This window comes from Myripristis murdjan, chromosome 13 (genome assembly GCF_902150065.1).
Source record: "Myripristis murdjan chromosome 13, fMyrMur1.1, whole genome shotgun sequence".
Lineage (NCBI taxonomy): Eukaryota > Metazoa > Chordata > Actinopteri > Holocentriformes > Holocentridae > Myripristis > Myripristis murdjan.
Window position 1 is genome coordinate 27197479 of NC_043992.1, and position 20332 is coordinate 27217810.

Sequence of the window (20332 nt, forward strand, 5' to 3'; positions counted from 1 at the left end):
CAGTTAGAAGTTTTATTTTCTATTTGTTTGTTTATTTGTTTTTTTAAACCTACTACTGTGCTTCTACAAAATGTGTAAAATGTCAAGCCAGTAGCCTTTTGAACTTGAAGTTTTGAGGCGGTGGTGGGGTGGAACAAAAGTGCTACAACTTGCCCAGCCTCAGTTCCTTTACACACTTTGCTTCACTCAGACCATTTACGCTGCATGAGGTCCAGCTTTTCTCTTAATGGCTGCCCTTTATAACCAACAGGTTACCGTGCTCTGGCGAGCTCTGGAAACTAAATAGAGCCTATAAATTAACTTCACATCTTCCTCCAGGCCTCCACGCTCCCTGCTGCTGTTCTCATCAGAGGGCACACTGCAAAAAATCAAAATATCCACCTCAGCAAGTCATTAGAGGTCCTCAAAACATATCACAACCAAATTAAAAACAGCTTATTCACTCCCTTCTCGAAATTAGACTTCTCTTCAGTTGGGTGTCATTTTCTATCATCCTATAGTGGAAAGTTTAGCCTTGTCTCAGGATTTTGGTGCCGGACAAAGAACAGAGATGGCAGTAACTAATCACATTTACTCATGTTACTGTAACTGAGTAGCTTTTCTGTGTACTTGTAGTTTTTTGAATATTTTTTAAAGTAAGTAATTTTACCTTTGCTTTAGTCCATTTTTACTTGAGTATTGAACTTTGTTACATTTTAAATTACATCAGTTAGAGAGGACAAATGATCAGTGACAGATTGTGGAATGTTTCACAATAAAAGCTCAGGCATTAAAGATGAGAAGAGGAATCTGGTTATACTTTGTTGGCTCTACTTTTTGCCATTTCCAAATTTCCAAGAAAAGCTGCACAATGAAGAACTACAGATGATGAAAAATGAGGGCCATTTAGACTCAACAGGTAAAGATGTGGAATAAGTGTGGAAAAAGGGGGAATAATGTCAGTGAGTTGGCCTGATGATGAGAACCACATAGACACAATCACCATAATTATGTGCTTTTTCCATATTTATCAGTTGAGTCTAGTGTCCTCACTTCAATCTACCCTTGTCAATTTTGCAGAATGTACCTTTAAAAGAATCTAGTTTGAACCTTAAGCACTCTCATCTTTTTTATTACAGCATGGAAAAGAGACCTGACACAGTTACTGTTTTGAAAAAGTAACTCAGTAACTTTTACTCCCAGTACATTTTAAATGAGCTACTTTTATTTTTACTTCAGTAGATTTTTACAGCGGTACTTCTACTTCTACTGAACTAAAATATCAGTAAAGTAACAGTACTTCTATTTGAGTACCATTTTGGAGTACTCTTTTCACCACTGACAAAAACTCCAGTTCAGTGGTTCTGAACTGGAGGTGTGTTGGAGTGCTGCTGGGAAAATTTGATTTAAAAAATATCAACCATGCATAAATCCTAAAACAATTAGCCTATGCTCTAATAAGTGCAAATAATGTAAATGAAGGTTTGATAAACTTGTTCACTATGCCAAGACAAAAATCAAGACAATGGATTCATGTTTGAAGTGTAGCAGTGATGCATCTGAAAACAAGGAGAAAGAAGAGAAAAAGAAGCAAAAACAGAGCCAACAAAACTTCATCGGTATCAGCTTATTGTTTCACATGCTGATGGCACTGCATATGTATATACTTGGCTGTGGAAATATTTCAGAGGTGGTACATTCATGGAAAAAGTTTGAGAGCCACTGGCTTAGCCTGTACCGCCCCACTGGAGGAGACCTCGCTTTCACTTGCTCCGAGAAAATGAAGTTTAATGTGATAACATTAAAATGTGTGTTTAACACTGAACATGGCCTAAACGCATCGCTCACTTGGATATTTTTTGCAGTGCAGAGCGGCTCACTCCTGCATCACTTGCCTCCTCCCGTGCAGCACTCCTCCCTCTCTCTCTCTCTCTCTCTCTCTCTCTCTCTCTCTCTCTCCCTCCCTCGCTCTCTATGCCAGGAGGACCAGCCAGACTCCCTCCTGTCTCTCACACACACTTACACACACACACACACACGCACCCAGGGACGGACAGCAGCGGGACCAAGCACCGACCATGGCCGTACGGGACACTGCCTCTCTGCTCGCCGGACTCTTGGTCCTCCTTCACACCTGGGGAGGTGAGTGCTCACTCCGGGCTTTCATAGGCGGAGTATTGTGTAGCTTCTTCAAACTTTTTCATGCCAAAGTCCCGGGTAATGTCACTTGAGAAGATGTTAAGATATGACTTGAACTGTAGCCTACAGAAGCGATAACAGTGTGGACTAACAGGCATCAGTACTTTCTCCTCCTTGAAGATGTGTTAAATTAAATCATTTTGCCCCGGGACAACCTGAATTCCCTTCGAGTTCCCCATGTCCCCAAACACTATTTTGGGATTCGCTGGTGTTGCTTACAGTGAAACTTTGCCTTGCTGCTGCTAGATGCAGCTCCTGTGCAAACAGCAAACATGTGATACACACTCCCTTCATGTTTAGACTGTTTTTTTTTTTTTTTTTCTTCTTCCCTTCCACTCCAGTAGAAAATGCACCAAGAGCAGCAGCCTGGTGTTGTTTTAACCTGGCTGGTATGATGGTTAAAATGCTCCAAAGGTTTTCTGATCTCTTACATGAAAAGCATGAAAAATATTTTGATTCGCTTTTATTAAAATTCAGACTTAGCAGCTGGCAGAGTTGTTTAGTTTGGAAATACATTTAGAGGGCATGCAGCCACACGTATCCGTCTGTAATATAAACCAATCATGCCTTGAGGTGAATTTGTGTTGCACTTCACTCTATGGGAGTGAAGGTGCCATGTCTCACCTGTTCTTCATACTGTGAGATGATCCTCATTGAAAAGTCCAGCTAATCGTATGTTGTGTGATACTTGTGAACATGGAGGAGAGGGAGCTCTGTGCATAATGATTTTTATTAAGTATTTTCAGATGTTATGGTTTGTGGAGGGCATATTTTAAGGGGAAATGCTTATCAAAATGGCCAGAATGAGATGTCATAATAAATATTTCCACACTTGATCATCCAAGGTCTAAGAAATTAGTAATGGTAAGTGTGTACAATCTCGTCTATTTTTATCAGCTGTGATCTATAAAGGTCCAGTTGTAGTCATGGAGCTCTCAGTGTGTTTTCTGTCAGCTGTTGTCCCTTACCAGCCGTGATAATGTGGCTCAGTGCTGCCCAGGCATGGTGAATAGTACAACTATGTTTCTGTCACACACACACACACACACATGCCCGCTGTGAGACCTGGCCCCCACTCTATAGGCATACAGTGTGATATTTGCGTGACATTTCAGCGAGGTCTGCTCTGGTCAGACCTACACAGACACTTTGTCAAGCCAAAGCAAGGAAAGCAGCGGAAGAAAAATATTTACCTGTGAAGATCACCTCCCCCTTTTTTTTTTTTTTTTTTTTTTAGAGTTGTACCTACTATACCTCAGCTGTATTTTTTTGTGTTAACCAGACTGCTTCTTTAAACGGACTAACTTGGTATGTGACTTGAATGAAAACTTGTCAAGCAGCCATGAGATGCTTAGGTGCAGATGTGCTTTTATTTTTAGAATAGTGTGTGAGTACAGATTTATATTAAGTGCTGTACAGGTGGGAAGGGCTTGTTATTTCTGCTATTCTAATCATTTCAAAGGAGTTTTCTTGTGTTGGTTTGTTTTTTGTTGTTTGCTCCAACGAGACGGATCAGTGTGTGCTCCCTTTTGCCTCCCCCAACCCTTCCTCTCTGTGTTCCTGACCTCCCTGCTCTCGCTCACACACACACACACACCCTCTCCCTCCACCATCTTTACCTCTCCATATCCCTGTTTGTCATTCCACGTATGAGCCTTTTCCTACCTCCTCCCTGTATTGTGCTAACCTCCTGTTTAAGTTCAGCCTAACCATTGTCCATGATCCCTCTTCCTCCTCGTCCAGCTCTCCCTGCACAGGCTCATTCCACTTCCTGGACCTCTCCTTCTCCGGCGTTCTCATCTACCTGCCCGAGCTGGCTTTGGTGCCATGCCCAGCAACTTCTGATCCTGTAAAATGCCCCGCTGGCCACTCTACTGCTTCTGTCATCCTTTAAAGTTTAGCTCATCTCTCTGTGTTTGGCAAGAGGATGACCTTTCCACCTCACTGACACATTAAATCTGCTCTGGAGAGATGGTTCTACTTAGTTGGAAACCAAACAGCAGAATAAATATACTGATAAGTCTGTGAAAAGCAACGTTTATCTTCCCCACATGGCCAATATACCGACAGCTCAAAAGGCAACTGATTTTACTTTGATCAACTCTTGGCAATAGTGTTTTTGGTGATAAATGCTCAGGAAGCCTTCCTCCCTTCCTCGGTCTTTCATCTAAAGATTTTGTAGATGCTAGTTATAACTCACCAAAGGCTGGTGGATCTGGAAAAACCCCTGCATTTGCCTACTTGTGTTTGCATGTGCATGTGGAGCATGAAAGAGTGACAACACGTCATTGTGAGAACTCTGTCTCCAACACCAGAGGACATGAGAAGAAAGATGGGCAAGTTGTTGACATGCAGCGGTGACCCTCGATAAGGATACAATTCGCTTCCTGTGACATCAGCCAATCAAGGGAGGCCAAAGTGCAGCCACATTAGGCCCCTCTCATTAAAAGGTCATCGCTTTTTGCTGCTGCCAAGGGGCTTTATCTTGGTTTCATGCGCTCAAAACAACTGCTGCTCTTCAGAAGAAATGAGCTGGTCCTTGACAATAAATGTCCTTGTTGCATCTCGACCGCAGCACAGAAAATAGAGGCCCAGCTATCTGGCAGAGGATCAGCAGAGCAGAGCAGCTTTGAAACGGAAGTTCCTAAATTCAGACCTCTCGTCCGGCATACATATATATATCTTTCTCCACACTGAAGACTGTTACTGTCTCAGTTCCAAGCATTTGACCTACTCTCTGGATGTTAATGTTCAGGTTGAACATTATTGGAAAGCATTAGTGTTTCAAGGTCCTTCATCCTCTGTGCGTACTTGTAGTGCCAGCCAAAGGAATGAGTTCTGCTTTTTATTTATGTGGCTGTTAATGGTTTGATTACACCCCGTAGCCAAGTGTCTTCAGCCACCCAGTGTTTGCTCTTGCTTGGTTCAGCCCTAGGCATCGCAATTACCAGATTGCTCACTTATGACCCCTTTCAGTTGTTAAGGGTGAATCTAGACCTTAAATTAACCTGAACTTCAGGGACTGTCTTTTGTTTCCTTTTCCACTGCATGAAGTGTTGCCAAGTCACTGCTTGGACCAATCAAGATAGCGACTCATCTATAGCTGCCCCTAACAGTATCACCTCCTGAGCAGGGACTGAATCAGGACACCTTGAACTGTGTCCTTGCCGATGGAAACACTTTCAGAACCTGTGAAAAAATCTATACTGTGTGGCGTGCCTCGGTAAAAGGGCCATAAGAGTATAAACTATTAATATTACGTGAGAAAACTATTGCTTGGCGTAAAGCAAAGCGTTTATATATTGTAGACCATGCAGATGTAAACATGATCATCACTGATTCATGAACTTCTGTGAGTAAACTCCTGGCAGAAATATACTCCATGTCCAAAACCTTTTATAGTTACATAGTGGCATGTTTGTAGTAAGTAGAAGCAACTTGATAGCAAATTTTTACATTGTTTGCCCGAGTCCAGCTATTTAGCAGCAGCCTGTTTCTCATACATTGCGGTCGTTGTCTGGGGAAGGTTTGTGAGGGCCACATGGTGCCTTATCGTTATCCTTAAATGAAACCCTGAGCTGTCCAAGCTCACTGTTTATGTGTTCCCATGCAGCAGACTCCTCAGGACAGCACACAGGAAAGGAACACCCCTGTTTTTGATCCAGACTGTGACAGTGCAGCATCAATCTGGAGATGTCTAGATTTGTATTGGTTAATTCTCTCTTGTTAAGATTTGTAAGACATTATCCAGATCCCCAGTGAAATCTGAAAAGGAAACAGAACAAGGGCTAAAGAACATCAGTCTTGGTGTTACAACAAAATACAGACCAGGGGGATTTTATAATAAGACGGAGGGTAATGCCATTAACAAATACTGACCCGACAATAACAAGGAAACCAGTGCATGTGGCTTTAATAAATACCTAAATATCATATGGCACAGATGTTTTGATGATCGCTGTTTTGCTTGTCTCTTGTATTTGAAGGGCTCTTAATCCGCAGTACAAATACAGAGGTAGTTTTCTCAAGAGTCATTGGCCTACACTTAAATTAGCTTTGGGTGCCTGATGAGCCATAGAGAGGGCATTTCCGGACTGATTTACTGATGAGGTTACAGGACGGCATGTTTGTCTAATGGATTTGTCAAGGGTCCGTCTGAGTGTGTAGTGGAATATAAATGTAATTATGTGCAGAATCTTGTACGCTTTTCAAGAAAGAGGTCAACCTGATCCTCATCTCTCCAACTCCAACTCTTGTAGGTAGACTCTCAGAGTCTTTAGTGAGGACGGTGTTGTTTTCCTGCATCTCTTTTCTCTTTCTCTTTCTCACACATTTTCATTCATGAATATTTGTTTAGTGAGAATCCATGTATTTCACTTGAAGCATTGCTGGTGGTGTATGATTTTAAGTGTATATTTGGGCAAATAGTGTATTTGTTGCACACCTGTATGGACAGCAGGTGCATAGGTGAAGACCATGGGTGAAAAATGAAGAAACAAAGGAGCTCCTGCATGCTGTCTTTTTCACTTGCAATTGAATTAGATTTATTGGCAATAATATTTCAGCACAAGCACCTTCATCAAGTTACATCAGGTTGCCAATAAATATAATTTAATTGTAAGTGAAGAAGACAGTGTGCAGGAGCTTCTCTGTGTCTGTGTGTTCAGTAGGTGGAGGGAGAAGCCATTCAGGTCATTTTTAGTTGTTAAAGTCCCAATCAAAACAGATGACAGAGAGAAACTGGCTCCAGCATTTATTAGAGGACACAGCTACAGATGGACGCTAGATAAACACTTTTACAAATTGCTGTTGTGACAGTTGCACAGAATGACATTAAACCAGAGCAGGCGAGAACACACACATCCAGTAAACCTTTTAAAAGTTAATGGATTTGTGTTAAACTGCGAAAGCCAAAAGAGGCGCTACTAGTGTTTTCAAGAGTTTTTATGGAAACATTGTTTTGATCTCGAGGGTCCCTGCTGCTGAGTACTGAGTATGAATTTCAGAAGTGAAAGGTTTCCTTTCAGTGTTTGATCCTCCCATTGATGTGGATAACATCCATTATCACCATTACCTGGGTCAATATGGCAGACCAGCGGTGGGTGGGGTGGGGGTGGGGTGTCGAGTCAGCTGTTATTGGCGTGCAGAGCTGCCAGGAGCTTGTGCTGTTGTCATCAGGACCATATTGTGAATGTGTTCAGACCACTGTGAATCATTGTTTGTGCAATGTAGCTGAAGCAATTAAACAGCTGTGCAATGAAGGCTTGTTGAATGATATCTTTTTTGCCAAAGCCAGCGGTCCCATTGTACAGAAGGAAGGAAGCGGACTTTCTGTTTTGTGTAGTTCTTGTATCAGATAAGGGAAAATGCCACCATTTTGTCAGCATTTACCATTTTGTTAGCAACAACTTCACTTCCACACTTGACGTCATGAATGTGGCAAACATTTGTGTTGCAAGTAACTTCCTACAATTGCCATGGATGAAAAACTTTTCAGAAATGTTCAAATTTTGCAATCAGGCAACTCCCAATGCTTCTTGGCAAACTTTGGACTAGACTTTGTATGAAGCAGAAAATATACCCGAGTTACACAAGAGAAAGCTGTAAAACAATATCAGCCTTGTCTACAGATGTGCAGTGAGGCATTTCATCTGTAAGTCATACTGGATGGCCTGAAAGCACAGTGGACAGTGTGCTGTGCTATGATCTATTGCTCTATATTAGGCTGCAGGGCAAATCCTTTCATATCGGGAGGTTTAGAGATCACCTTCAGATGCGAGCGCAGCCTCTACCTTGCCAGCTCTCCTCTGACTGTTACCACTTATGCTGCTTTTACAGTCTTTGAAGTTCCTTGAACAGAGAGACAGCTGCACACACCTGGTGTCCTCCCAGTCCTAACAACACACGCTCCCGGGGAGGCTCAGACGAGGCTCAGATTACCAAAGTTTTCATTATCACATGGACGTGCTTGCATGCACACTCCCCCCCTCCACACACAGACACACCCCACCCCCTCTACACACACACACACACACACAGACCTCATGCTCCCTCAGGTCACAGTTAACTTACTGCCACTAGCCTACTGTAACCCCGTCCCCCAGCAGCCAGCTTCTCTTTCTCAGCTTAATCACCCTTTGTCATCATGTTTTATGTCTCAGTAAAGGACACACACTGACTTCCTGCTTGTGAGGCTGACACACTATAAAACTTGGCTCAGTTTCTTTAATGTTTTACTGATACATTATTGCATGCATGCATTTCAAAAGCATTTATTTACTGTGGTAATTGTGAGTGTGCAGAATGTTCAATATGTTGTTGCTGTAGGCATAATTGTGCTGCCAGTGACAGCTAAAGCTTCTTTTTCAGTGTGCTGCTTTCATAATTTTCTGGTGAATTGTATTGCCTGGAACACTGTACAGCCCTCATTCAACAGCTCAACAAAGCAGCTGTCAATAGATAAGCTGTGAGAAAATAATTCAATTCCAAATGGCTGGGCGAAAAACTAATTTTGCCAGTAAAGCAATCCATCAGTGTGAAACATGAGGTTGCCAGTTTTTGCAGCAGTTGCACCACGATGGTTGTATCAGGTCATAAAATTTTGGAACAGATTTTTTGGAAAGAAGTTCTAGAAGACATTCAGGAGCATTGTGATAGCCAGATGAGACAGCAGGGTGTGTCGTACCTCTGATTTATATTTCTCTAATTTCAAAAGTGGGAGTCTAGGTCAGTGGGCTCTGTTACTCAAAAACAATCAAAATACAGGTCCTGTATCATTATTTAGACTCTCTAAGCACTTTACATGCCCACAAGTTTACAACAAACAGGATGACACCCCCTGACTTAATCCTCATAGCAGGCAAGAAAAAACTCCCAGTTGAAACAGGGAAGAAAACTGGAAGAAATCTTGAGAAGGACCGCAGAGAGAGGAGAGCCTGTTCCTGGCCAGACAGGTGTGCAGTAAGGGCTGACCCAGTGAGCGATTAACAAACAATACTACGTTTACATGCACACCATATTCCGGTTCGGGTCAATATTCCGGTTAAGGTAACTGCACCGCGGCAACTGGAATATTCCGTTTACATGTTACTTGGCATGCCCCCGTGTTTCGGTGTATTCCACTCTCTGACGTAATGCGACACTCAGCCTGCAGGGGGCAGCAGTATGCGTATAGGCGTCTGGTCTGCCGGAAAAACAGATGAAAAAGTCTTCTTCTTCGTCGTCTTCTTCTTTTTCCTCTTCTTCTGTCGCTATTTCTGTGTTTTCTCCCATCGATATACTCCATGATATTTAAGTCTTTCATTAGCTGAAGGCGGACTGCAGTCTTCAGCCTGCCGTTTTCCCCGCTTGCAGTAACCATAGCAACAAAGACGCCACAGGATTCATTGTGAGTCGAGCATGCGCAGTCGTGACTGAATATTCTGGTTCGGGGCATTTTCGGACTAAGGTGGTTACATGCCCCAATATTCCGGTTGGAACAGGCATATGCCAGGGGGCTTATTCGGAATTCTCTCCAACCGAAATATGACCTTAATCGGATTCGGTGTGTGTTTACATGACACGCACCAATGCACCAATGCGCAACTGGAATATTGTGAATATTCCGGTTAATACAGGAATAAGGTGTGCATGTAAACGTGCTCAATACAGTGTTAATGCAAAAGAAAACACACTAACAGACAACCACATGAAGGGTTTTGCCACATCTTCGAGAGCTTAGCTGGGTTATTTTGGTTTTGATTAAACACTATGCATGCTGTTGGAAAGTAGGACATAGGCCTGTCCTCTGCCTGACATTTTGTATTCAATGCACAATTCGCTGGATAAGTACTAAGGGACTTTTCTAATACCCCCATTTGGAAGACATTTAAAATTAGCCGAGAACTGGTTTGACTAAGCTGACAAATGGAAAGAAGCTTGTAGGCTGCGGCCGCCAAACGGTCAAATCCAGCCGAAGCAAGGCACTAACCCCCCCGCCTGCCCCAGGACTTCAACACTGCGGATTCTGCTGTATAACTGAATGCAGATATGCAAAGACATATGAAAATACAGGGAAATGAATCAAAAACAGCACCTACAGCCAAGGTTCTGTTCCTGATAACTTTGTCACTGGTTTGAATATGAAGATGAATAGTTGCTTTTTCTCCAGCTCCTGATCTCCCCCTGGACATCTGTGGTGACGTGTTGAGTGCAGAAAAGTTGTTATAATGAATACAGTTTCACTCCTTGGAATGCCTTTCAAAGTTAATCTGGGGTCATGGTTAAAACAACAAACCAAGCTCACTCTGCTATGTCGTACCCGCTCAGCAATAAACACATGCTTAGTCCTTCGGAGGCAGTGTATTCAGTTTCTTCCTGAAATTTCCAACCCATAATGAACTTCCACTTTCAACAGCTCAAGCTGCAGAAAATATGCTTGCGACACTGTTTTTGTCCTCTCCACAAAATTGCCTATATGGATTTTTAGCCGTCTTTTTTGGCACACTAATTGGTACGCAAAAGTAATAATTGCGGCTTGTGTTTGGCCACAGAGGATAGTATCACTTTTTATAGGAGTCTAAAAGTAGAGGGACTGGCGACTTGGCCAACACTTGAACTGGCCTAAGCAGAGGAAGGAGAGGATGTTGCTGTTTGTATCATAGAGAACGGATGGTCAACATTTGATCCTGTTCTATTCTAATAATGTTTAGATCAGAGGGTGTTGTTTTGTGCGCTATAAACTGGGCCTTTAAAGCCCTTTGAGATTATAGCAGTGATTAAGGGCTCTGAATAAACTTGATCTTATTCTATTCTATTCTATTCTTTAACATTTCAGCCTATATATACACACCGCGTCATGGATTAAGATCCAGGAAGCGACCCTATTCCTGGTGTTAATGGGCCAATCCACAGGAGGCAGGGCAGCTTAAACATTGCTCACTACGACGGTGGCTTGTTTGTGACTCATTCGACAAAAAAGAAACTTCCAGCCTTCATCTCTAATTGTGATGCATTTGTTTTCATCTTAGTGAGGGGGTAAAAGCCACCCAACAGGGTAATCAGAGCACTGAATGTGCCAATTTGGTGAAAAATCCCTAGTCCTAAGAAAATTGCTTTGAAGACTACCTGAAAGACGACCGATTATTACCGGGTTTAGTAGGTGCATTCAGTGGTGTTCATCCTGTACTGTTTTAATTCAGTTTAACTCAAATTTCCAGCAGTTTCCAATGGGATTCTTTTCATAACTAGGGGAATCAATATCATATAGTACACCTAAACTTAAAATATGACTTGTAACAGAGATACACGAATACATAGGTGTCCTAAAGCTGATCTGATAAGCTAAGCTGTGTGCCACCGTGTTAACCAATAAGCATAACTGCAAAATATTATTTTCTAGTGAGTTATAGTGTAAATTATTTTAAAAAGGCATTACATATCAACACTTCCATCCAAAACAGGAACCTTTGACTCAGAAAAGCTGGAAAATACCCAATAATATCTGATTTATTTCTTTAAATCAAAATGACAGGGTATTTATTTGTGACAGATCATTATTGGAGGCAAGTTTTTATTTTATCTGCACTTAAACCAAGATGTCACAGGTGGATTTAGTACTTGAATCTATGCACAAGTCACTGTTTCATCATTAGAAGCTATCATAGCATTTCAGCAGGATATGGTGATAGTATCAGTGCAGAGAAAATGTTTTTTTGTTGTTGTTTTTTTTTTTTTTTTTTTTTGCACAAGCAGTTTTTAGGCAACATCACAAACATTTGCCAGTATGTTGTGACCTACAAGACACAGACATGTGAGATCAGGCATTTCTTGCAAAAGTTCCAATTTGCGCTCCGTCCTGTACTGGGTGATAGGCTCTTTATTGGCCTCAGACCAACCAGTTGTCCTATCCTGTCAGTCTCACCGACTCCAGTGTCAAGATGATTGGTTGGTACATGGTCTCTTGGCTGTAAGAAATAGTGAGCCATCTTAACCCTTCCAGGGGTGTGGAGTTTTAATAAGATAGTGTAATCAACACCATTCAGGCTGTCCCATGAGATCTGTGTGCGATATGTGGTGCATTGCATATTACATTCACACTGCATATGAAGACATTCCCAGAACTCATTATCATTGTTGTCATTGTCGAAACTCACATTTCACTTAATTTACTGTAACAGAATCAAGTTTTCATTTTTTTTTAACCATTATACCACAAAATTCTCAAATTTCTATTGCAAATGTTTGGACTACATTCCCGAGCTGTTATTCATGAGTTGTCTGAGGCGTGCAGTGTCTCCACTTTTTGACAAAATGCAGTTGCACGAAGCTCAATTTGTTAGGAAGCATAATATTAACATACCACGTTTGCTAACTTTGATCACTGGACAGTCTGTTTGGTTACTTACTTCTGTGCTTTGAGAATCGACCAACTGTCATTTGTCAGCATGCCAGACCACCATGAATAATATGATAATACTTTATCACGTTAGAAGGAGGTCATTCTTCTGCAGATGAGCCTGCAAACAGTTTCTCTGATGCGCTGAAAACAGCCATCTTGGTTGAACAACCTCAGTTTTTTTCATACAGGAGCAATTTTAGCCATTTTCTACTGCCTAAGACTATTTTAGGGTTCATTTTGTGTGTGATTGTGTAAGTGTAATAAAATCCACTTATTAAATATGGCTCTTGAGGTGAAACAACTTGGCATGATTTATGTGGTCTGGCCAGATAAGCATGAATGTGCTCCTATTACAATGCTGGCCTCCACAATGTTGTTAATGAAGAGGATTTGAGTGACAGCACAAACACAAATGCATGCACATTAGTGTAGGCAGATGTAATGTTTTAACATTTTAGCTGTCCAAACCCTAAAGCTCTTGATTTTCAGTACCAGAAAGATTATAATGCCCTTAGAAAATGGCTTCAATAAACCCGGTACCTCACACTATAACTGTGGTTCCATATCACAGCAGAGAAGGCAGCTCATGTTGTGGTGTGGCTCAGCGGAGGTCTGCTTTTTTAATGGTTATATTTTGGCAATTTTGTGCCCAAAGACACAGAAAAGAAACACAGGAAGGACTGGAAGAGACAGACAGATGATATGTGACACTGTTCCAATGCCACCAGGATGTTTCAAAGGTCTGTTTTGGCTGTTGTATCTTTAAAATAAGAGGGAAGCTTAAGACATCCCCAGAGCTGCAGGAAATCCAGGCAGAAAAATTGTGATATTGGCAAGGACCAACAAAAATATACCAGAAATAAATGCAACAGGATACAGGTCAGGGTCTAAGATAAAAGCTGAACCAAAGCCAGTGGCAAAAGTAGCGTCTAACCTGATTAAATGGCAATAAAGATGGGGCTACTGGAGGATGATTTTACAATTTCAGTACCTAATAGGGAAGGTGAGATGTGTAAATGTGTGTCTGCGGATGAGGCTTGAACTCTCCAAATGTTGCCTGCAGGAAGACGTCTTAAAAAGATTATCCCAGGTGCTGCTCATCTGGCCTTTCTCATCCACAGTCTTAGCCGCCTGGCACACAAGGAGAGAGTTGAAACGAAAAATCTCATTTCACATGTGCAATGCTTATGCAGCCCATGTGAAATTCCTAGTGAAGAAAGAAGCCAATGAAAACCCTGCTGTCGGGCTGATTTCATCCTGCATCTTGTACAGTGAAGTGTGTTCATCAAAACAATTTATGGCATTGAGGACGAGAACAAACCATGTGCTTCACATTTGTGAGGTGAAACCGAATGTCAAGAAGATGAAACCAGAGCACAGAGGGCTATTTCAGTCTTTCTCAGCTCTCAGTCATAGTTTTTTTTTTTTTTTTTTTTTTTTTTTTTTTTGATGGTCAAGATACTATACGTGCATAAGGCTTTTCTGTAGGGTATAAGGCCTAGAGAATGCCCTGTTGGTGTGAATAAAGATCATTGATAGTAGCTGTAGCTGCAAAGGAATGAAGAATGACTTCGTCCACAGACAGCTACTCGCTCATTGGATGCTATGGTTTGATTTCTGGCAGAGGCGTCCATTGCCGTGGCCTCTCTTCTTCATCCTGGCACTGTGATTTATGTGCCCCTGAACCCCTTGACTTTGCTCTGAGGTCAAACACACACAGAGCCCTCTCTGTCCCCTGGGTAAGTATTGCCGACATGAGAAAAACACTCACTGCCCAGCCGAGATCCAGTGGAGGCCCCCGTCTCTCCATGCTTCTCTCTGAGAATTTGCTTTTAAGTGTGATAGAGACAGGACTCCTGTGCTGCTCTTTTACCAGGCACCGTGGCTAATTGCTGTGGAAGGCTGGCTCCTGTCCCACTGCCAAGTGAAAGTGATATATCAATAACAAACTCATCAACTATTGCTCCCATCGGGGGCCAGTGCCTCCTGAGGATGTCAGGCTTTAGACTTTTGCCCCTTTCCCACCAAAAAGTTTCAGAGCCAAAGATCTGGGTCTTGAGGGCTCTATGGGCAAAGCGAGTGCCCTCAGCTCTTGCGTATTAGCATTTCCACCACACACTGAGAATAGTGAACTTTATTCAAAAAAGGAGGAGGTGTCTAGTCGTTCTGCATGTGAATGACAAAAGCAAAACAGTAAATATTGAAGCTGCGAAGATGTTGTTGTGTTCGTGATTACTTACTGTGCCGCTGTGATGGTTTTGGGGAAGAGAAACAGAGGTTGTAAATGTGATTTGATGATGAAAAGAAGAAGCTGCTTTTGCGTAGAGTAATGGAGATCAACTGTGACATGGCATGCTGTCGCAAATGAATATGAATGGTATGTTTTTCTCCCAATGACTTGCCAAATGATCTCATTCATTGAGTGCAACCAGGACCCCAACCCACAGGGCAAAAACAGGGAGCGGTGGTCTCCAGTGGGAACAGGGGTGAGGATTCCTGGTTCCTCAAAAGGGTTCCTGTTGTTCTGGAGGCAGTTCCTGTGGTGGAAAAAGGGTATATGTGTGGCAGGGTGGGGCCGGATAAGGGGTCTTACAAATGAGTGTGTACTGGAGTTTGTGTGGGGGCGATATCCGCCAGAAAGAAGACAAAGGCTAACACAGAGGGGCTGAGCTGAGAGCCTGGGTGAATATCCACGGCTAAAGCTGCTTCAGATTCTGTTTGAGCCTTGGGTCTGAAGTTGTCCTCTGGGAGCTTGTCTGACTGGCATAAGTGCAGACTAGAGGAGATCGCTTGGCCTTTTGTCAGAATCTCTGCCTTCCCCTGATCTCCCATGGTGCAACACCCTGCTTAATAATGGATGTTGTTTTCCTGAAACAGTGTTCTGTGCTGATCTAATGCACATTAGGACCCTTTTAACCTAATGCAACCTATCAGCCTTCAGCCATGACGCTGCCGCTCTGACTCCACAGCGGAGACTGATGTGACTTCACCGCATTTAGTTACAGCAGCTCACTGGTGACTGTTAACTTTTATGGCTTGTATTTCTCTAGTTTTAGTGTTTGTGGGATGATAAAGACCTAAATTTAGAAGGTTTTATTCCTTATACAGTTATATTCTGCTATGCAAAAGCTTGGGCTGTGCGTCAGTTTTCAACTCTCAAAATAATTACGGATTTTTCACCCCAAATTGTGTCTCTCCCTATTCAGCCACGATTATGCGAGGCTTTTCCGCCAACTCACCCCAGACATTCAATACCAAGTGAGCTGTCATGATTTGATTCAGTTCAATTCAATTCATTTTCATCAGCATTCCTCATGTTGAAACAGCTGATGCACTGAAAAGAGATCATTGTTTTATGCAGTTGTTTCATCATGCTGCAGAAGTACCCGCAAGCTCAGACTAACATGTGAGATATTTTAACTTTTTTTAGCTTTGTTTTTTTTTTTTTTTTTTTTTTTTTACTTTTGCGAACAGTGAGGCTTTTTGCTAGAAAAACACGTGAGATAGAAACAAGTTGATATCAAGCCCTTTACTGTCTGTGAGGACTTGAGATGCAGTGGGTGTGATTAAAATCAGATTCCTCTGCACAGCTTACTAACAAATTACTATTTATCCTTTGACTCATTCTCCACTGGGGGGGATCTGTGGTCTGAAGGAGTTTGACTGGCTAACACACAAACACACACACACACATACATTGACACACAATGTGGCTCAGGAGGCTTCCTGCTACATAATAACAGCCGTATAAAATTGTAAATGTCTAACGTGTGGGAGATATAAGCACATTCATCTAAAACAATGTTTGCTGCCGCAGACTGAGAAGTATTTGGGCTGTAGGATAGGAACAGGGCAGTTCACAGTTCATAGACCGTTTACACACAAGCAGGTCTTCTCCAGTGCTATGCATGTAATTGTGTTACCGAGCAGCACTACATGAGAACCCAACAGTGTGTCTGTTTGCCCCGACCCTGAGGGCAGACTGAAATCAAATGACATCTGCGAGATCTATTTTCTCCACGGTCTCCTGATCACGCCGTATGTTTGTACCTATGTGTGATTTATAGAAGCGGCAGGAGGTGTGTTTGGTTATTTCAGACGTTTTTCTCAAGCGTTTTAAAATAGGAGACGGCCATATTGCTTATTAATGAGGACACATGGAGAACACAGATCTTATCTTTGTGTCACATTGGCTCCTTAACAAGGCTGATTTCTCTATTAGATCTGTAGTCAAAAGCATGGGTTGATGCCTCCACATGTTGGTTTTACTACCCTTGTGGGGGTATTGTACTGACTTACATTCATTCTCTCATCATAGCCATAACTAACTTATGCCTGACTCTAATCTAAACCTAACCCAAATTTTAACTTTTACCAATAAGTCAAAATAGTCTTTTCCTTTGTGAGGACAACCCAAAATGTCCCCACAACCTGAATTGTCTTCACAAGAACAGTGGTTTCTCAACAGCGGTTCCTCAGAGTATATAGCAAAACATGTACATTTATACACACACACACATGCACACACACACACACAAACGGATATATTGTCATCTCTTTGAGACTCATTCATGCCACATTGACTGTGCACCAAAAAAGGAAAAAGCTCTTGTTGAAGCGATGTGAGTCAATGGGCAAATAGCTTCCATTGTTTGCGTACATGTTTGTGTGTATGTGTGCGTGTGTATGTGTGTGTGTGTGCGTGTGTGTGTGTGTCTGAACGGTGCTTGTTAGCTTCCAGGGCATTCTATCTTTAGCCTGTCTATGCCAGAAGCAAGCAATGCACATCTCATACTTGTGAAGCAATGTCATGGGACCTTTCTCTCTCTCTCTGTCTCTCTCTCTCTCTCTCTTTCTCTCTCTCTTTCTTTATCATCACCATCAATGCTGCACAAAAATACGGTCCCTGTTGACCTTTCCCACACTTTTTAGCAGCTTGTGTTGTTTTATTTCTGCCCGTGTAAGAGACTCTTTTTTGGGGGGTGGGGGGCAGGGGGTTTGGGACGTGGGAAAGAGGATGGAGGGGGCGTTTGTACCACCATGGGAGCAGGCATGAGGGAGAGACCCACTGAGATCCACTCAGAGCACAAACACACACACACACACACACACACACACACACACACACACACACACATACATACACATACATAAACACAACACTCAGATAAGCATAGAATTGTTGGATAGATGGCGGTCATTTTTTTGTCATTTTGATATGTTTTAATATTGAAGGAGTCGTGGAGTTGGACATGGGAAGCTGACCACGTACCACATGAAGCCAGAACACATATTTTATGTGTGTGTGTGTGTGTGTGTGTGTGTGTGGGATGGGTGGCTGGGGGCGGAGGGGGGGGGGACATATCAAAATAGCTTGGTTTGGAAACTTTGAGTAAAAGGGGGTGGTTCTTGTTGCCAAGTATTTATCAAAGGCTGGGGAACAGAGTGAACTCTCTTTGGTGTCCATCTGCTGAGGGAAGACCAAAGAGCTGCTTGTAAAGAGGACTTAGCCTCAGGTCAGTGAACCTGCAGTGGTCTTCACACATGAAGGCCTGCAGTCAGATCTTCACAGCTGCGATTAGAAAACGTTTAAACCTTGTTTTGATGCTAGTCCAACACCCCTTTAAAAACTAATCCAGCACCGTGCACTCTGCACTTGTGAATGGGTGCTGTCAGCTCTACTACATGTCAGCTATGTGTTGAAAAGCACAAAACAAGAGAGGGAAGAGAGGACTGAGAAGTGTGATACTGTAGCGTATATCAGCAATCTGAACCATGCGGTTGTGGCAGAAAAGTATGTGATCCCAGCAGTAAGTTCATCTCATGCCTCCAAGGAAAAGCTGATTCAGGATACTTGCTGTTTTTCAGCATCTCCCTGCTTCACATTGGTACAGTTACACACTCCCCCTCCCCTTGCAGCCACAGTCTTCTACAGATGGATACTGAGAAACTGGGGCCTCAGTGCCTTGCTCAAAGCAATCAGGAATCACTTTGAATGCGAATTAGTCATGTTTATTCAAGATATATATATAATGTATCACATTGAAAAAAGGCTCTGAGAAGCTGTAATCTATACATGTAGCAGACTAAACATTTCAAACTAGCTTTCTTCTTTTCTTCTGCCTGTTTCTCAGCCTGGTTAGAAGCCACTTTTTTCTCTCACTTTTTGAAAGAAGACCATTTCTCATTCTCTTTGCCCACCTAGTACTTCAGCTGCTGTTTCATCTAAACTGTACGGTTCCAGCAGCCCCACCAGGGTTAGCTTTAAAACTTTGTTGGAACAGTTGTGATTCAGCAGAGTCCTCCTGAAAGACGGACGACAGGCTGTAGTGCTGAGAACCGAGCCAGGTCTGGCCTGGTCTGATCTCTACAACAGGTGGTCTGCTGAAATGGAGTCCAGAGTTAGATCAGCCTGACCAGCGAACCTCACTATCGCCCCTGCTGTGTGGTCCCATCTGATCCTCTCAACAGTATTTACTTTTCCTGTATCCTTCGTCTCGCCTGCCTTTTTAAATCGTTAATTCTAAAGGCATGTCGAGTGGATACAGCAGGCATTTGGCTCCAGCACCCTGGGGATTCATGTTTGTGTGTGTGGGCGTGTGTGTGTGTTAAGAAATGGGACTGGCTGGCCAGTGGGACGAGGCGACCTTGCCCCTTGCCTTCTCTCAGGCATCGTGGGAATGTGCAGTTCAGTGCGGCTGCTGCAGCTGTCACTGTCTGTCTCATTGTCTCCTACACACAGAAAATAAAACACCTGAACCCCACACAGGGCCCATGCAGAAGATCTGTCCTGCACAGTTTCTACACACAAGTGCTTACCAATTGGAAAAATTTGGATTTTCAGATTTTTGGGGGGCTATGTACAGTATATAGTCAAATCACATCTGATTGCTACTCTGCACTGTCCTATTTCAGTCCATTCACATGTAAACCAAATTCCTCTGGAGTCTATTTTCTAGATGCTATTTCTGAATGGTGCTATTGGCCGGCGCTGTCTGCTTCAGCAGTTCGAGTGTGTGCAGCCAACAGAGTGGGAAAAGAGCCACTACAGTGGTGATATCCAGCTCAGCCCAAGGTCACTGCGCCAAGACGAGCTGCAGCAACATCTCTTTGTGTCTCTGTGACTTTAATAAGGTCTCAAGAGTCATCATTTACAAATTAGTTATTGAGTTAATTCAATAGTAAAAGTTTATGCATATTTATGATGGAAGGCAAGAAATCACAAGTAAAAAGTGCTTTGGCTTTAAAGCTCGATTTCTTTGATGGATGGATGCGTCCTCATTAGCGCCTTGGATCAAAGAGGCTTTCATTTGTCTTTACAGCATCATAGCAGGACTTTCATATGGATTTCAGAAAGGTGTAGTAAAATTATCAGCTTTGACAAGTAATTGCAGAGAGTAGTAGTCTGAATTCTTTGACTTGAGTGGCTAATCCATGGTGGCAGAAGTCCTGTTGCATGTCCAGTTTATGGAGAAATGGGATGGAGTTTGAGTGTGCCAGAGCTGTGTGATGGTATGCAAGGGATTTACGAGTCAGCGAGAGTCCTTTGATGGTCTGAGGACCTAATTAAAGGCAAATGCCCTCTGCGGTGTGTGTTAAAATGCCTTTGGTGTACATCACGGGATTAATGTGATTGATGAACGTTTGACAAGGACTGATGTTTTCACATATTTAGGGAGATTCTTTTACTCCGTTGAGCCAGGCCATGGTGGAATGTGTGGCTGCTCTTCTGATGATGGACAGCTTGGCAGCAGGATGTGTCCATCTATCTACAAA

The 20332-nt window shown here is 42.7% G+C and overlaps 1 protein-coding gene across 5 annotated transcripts in view; it reads left to right on the forward strand.

Moving 5' to 3' along the window:
- Positions 1 to 1997: 1997 nt before the first annotated feature.
- The window catches only part of mcamb (melanoma cell adhesion molecule b), a 40099-nt gene continuing 21764 nt past the window's right edge, over positions 1998 to 20332 (forward strand). For all 5 annotated transcript variants that reach the window (XM_030067878.1, XM_030067877.1, XM_030067879.1 and 2 more), the window contains exon 1: positions 1998 to 2121. In XM_030067878.1, coding sequence (XP_029923738.1) covers positions 2058 to 2121 — 64 coding nt within the window. In that variant the 5' untranslated portion in view covers positions 1998 to 2057. The remainder of the gene's footprint in view (positions 2122 to 20332) is intronic.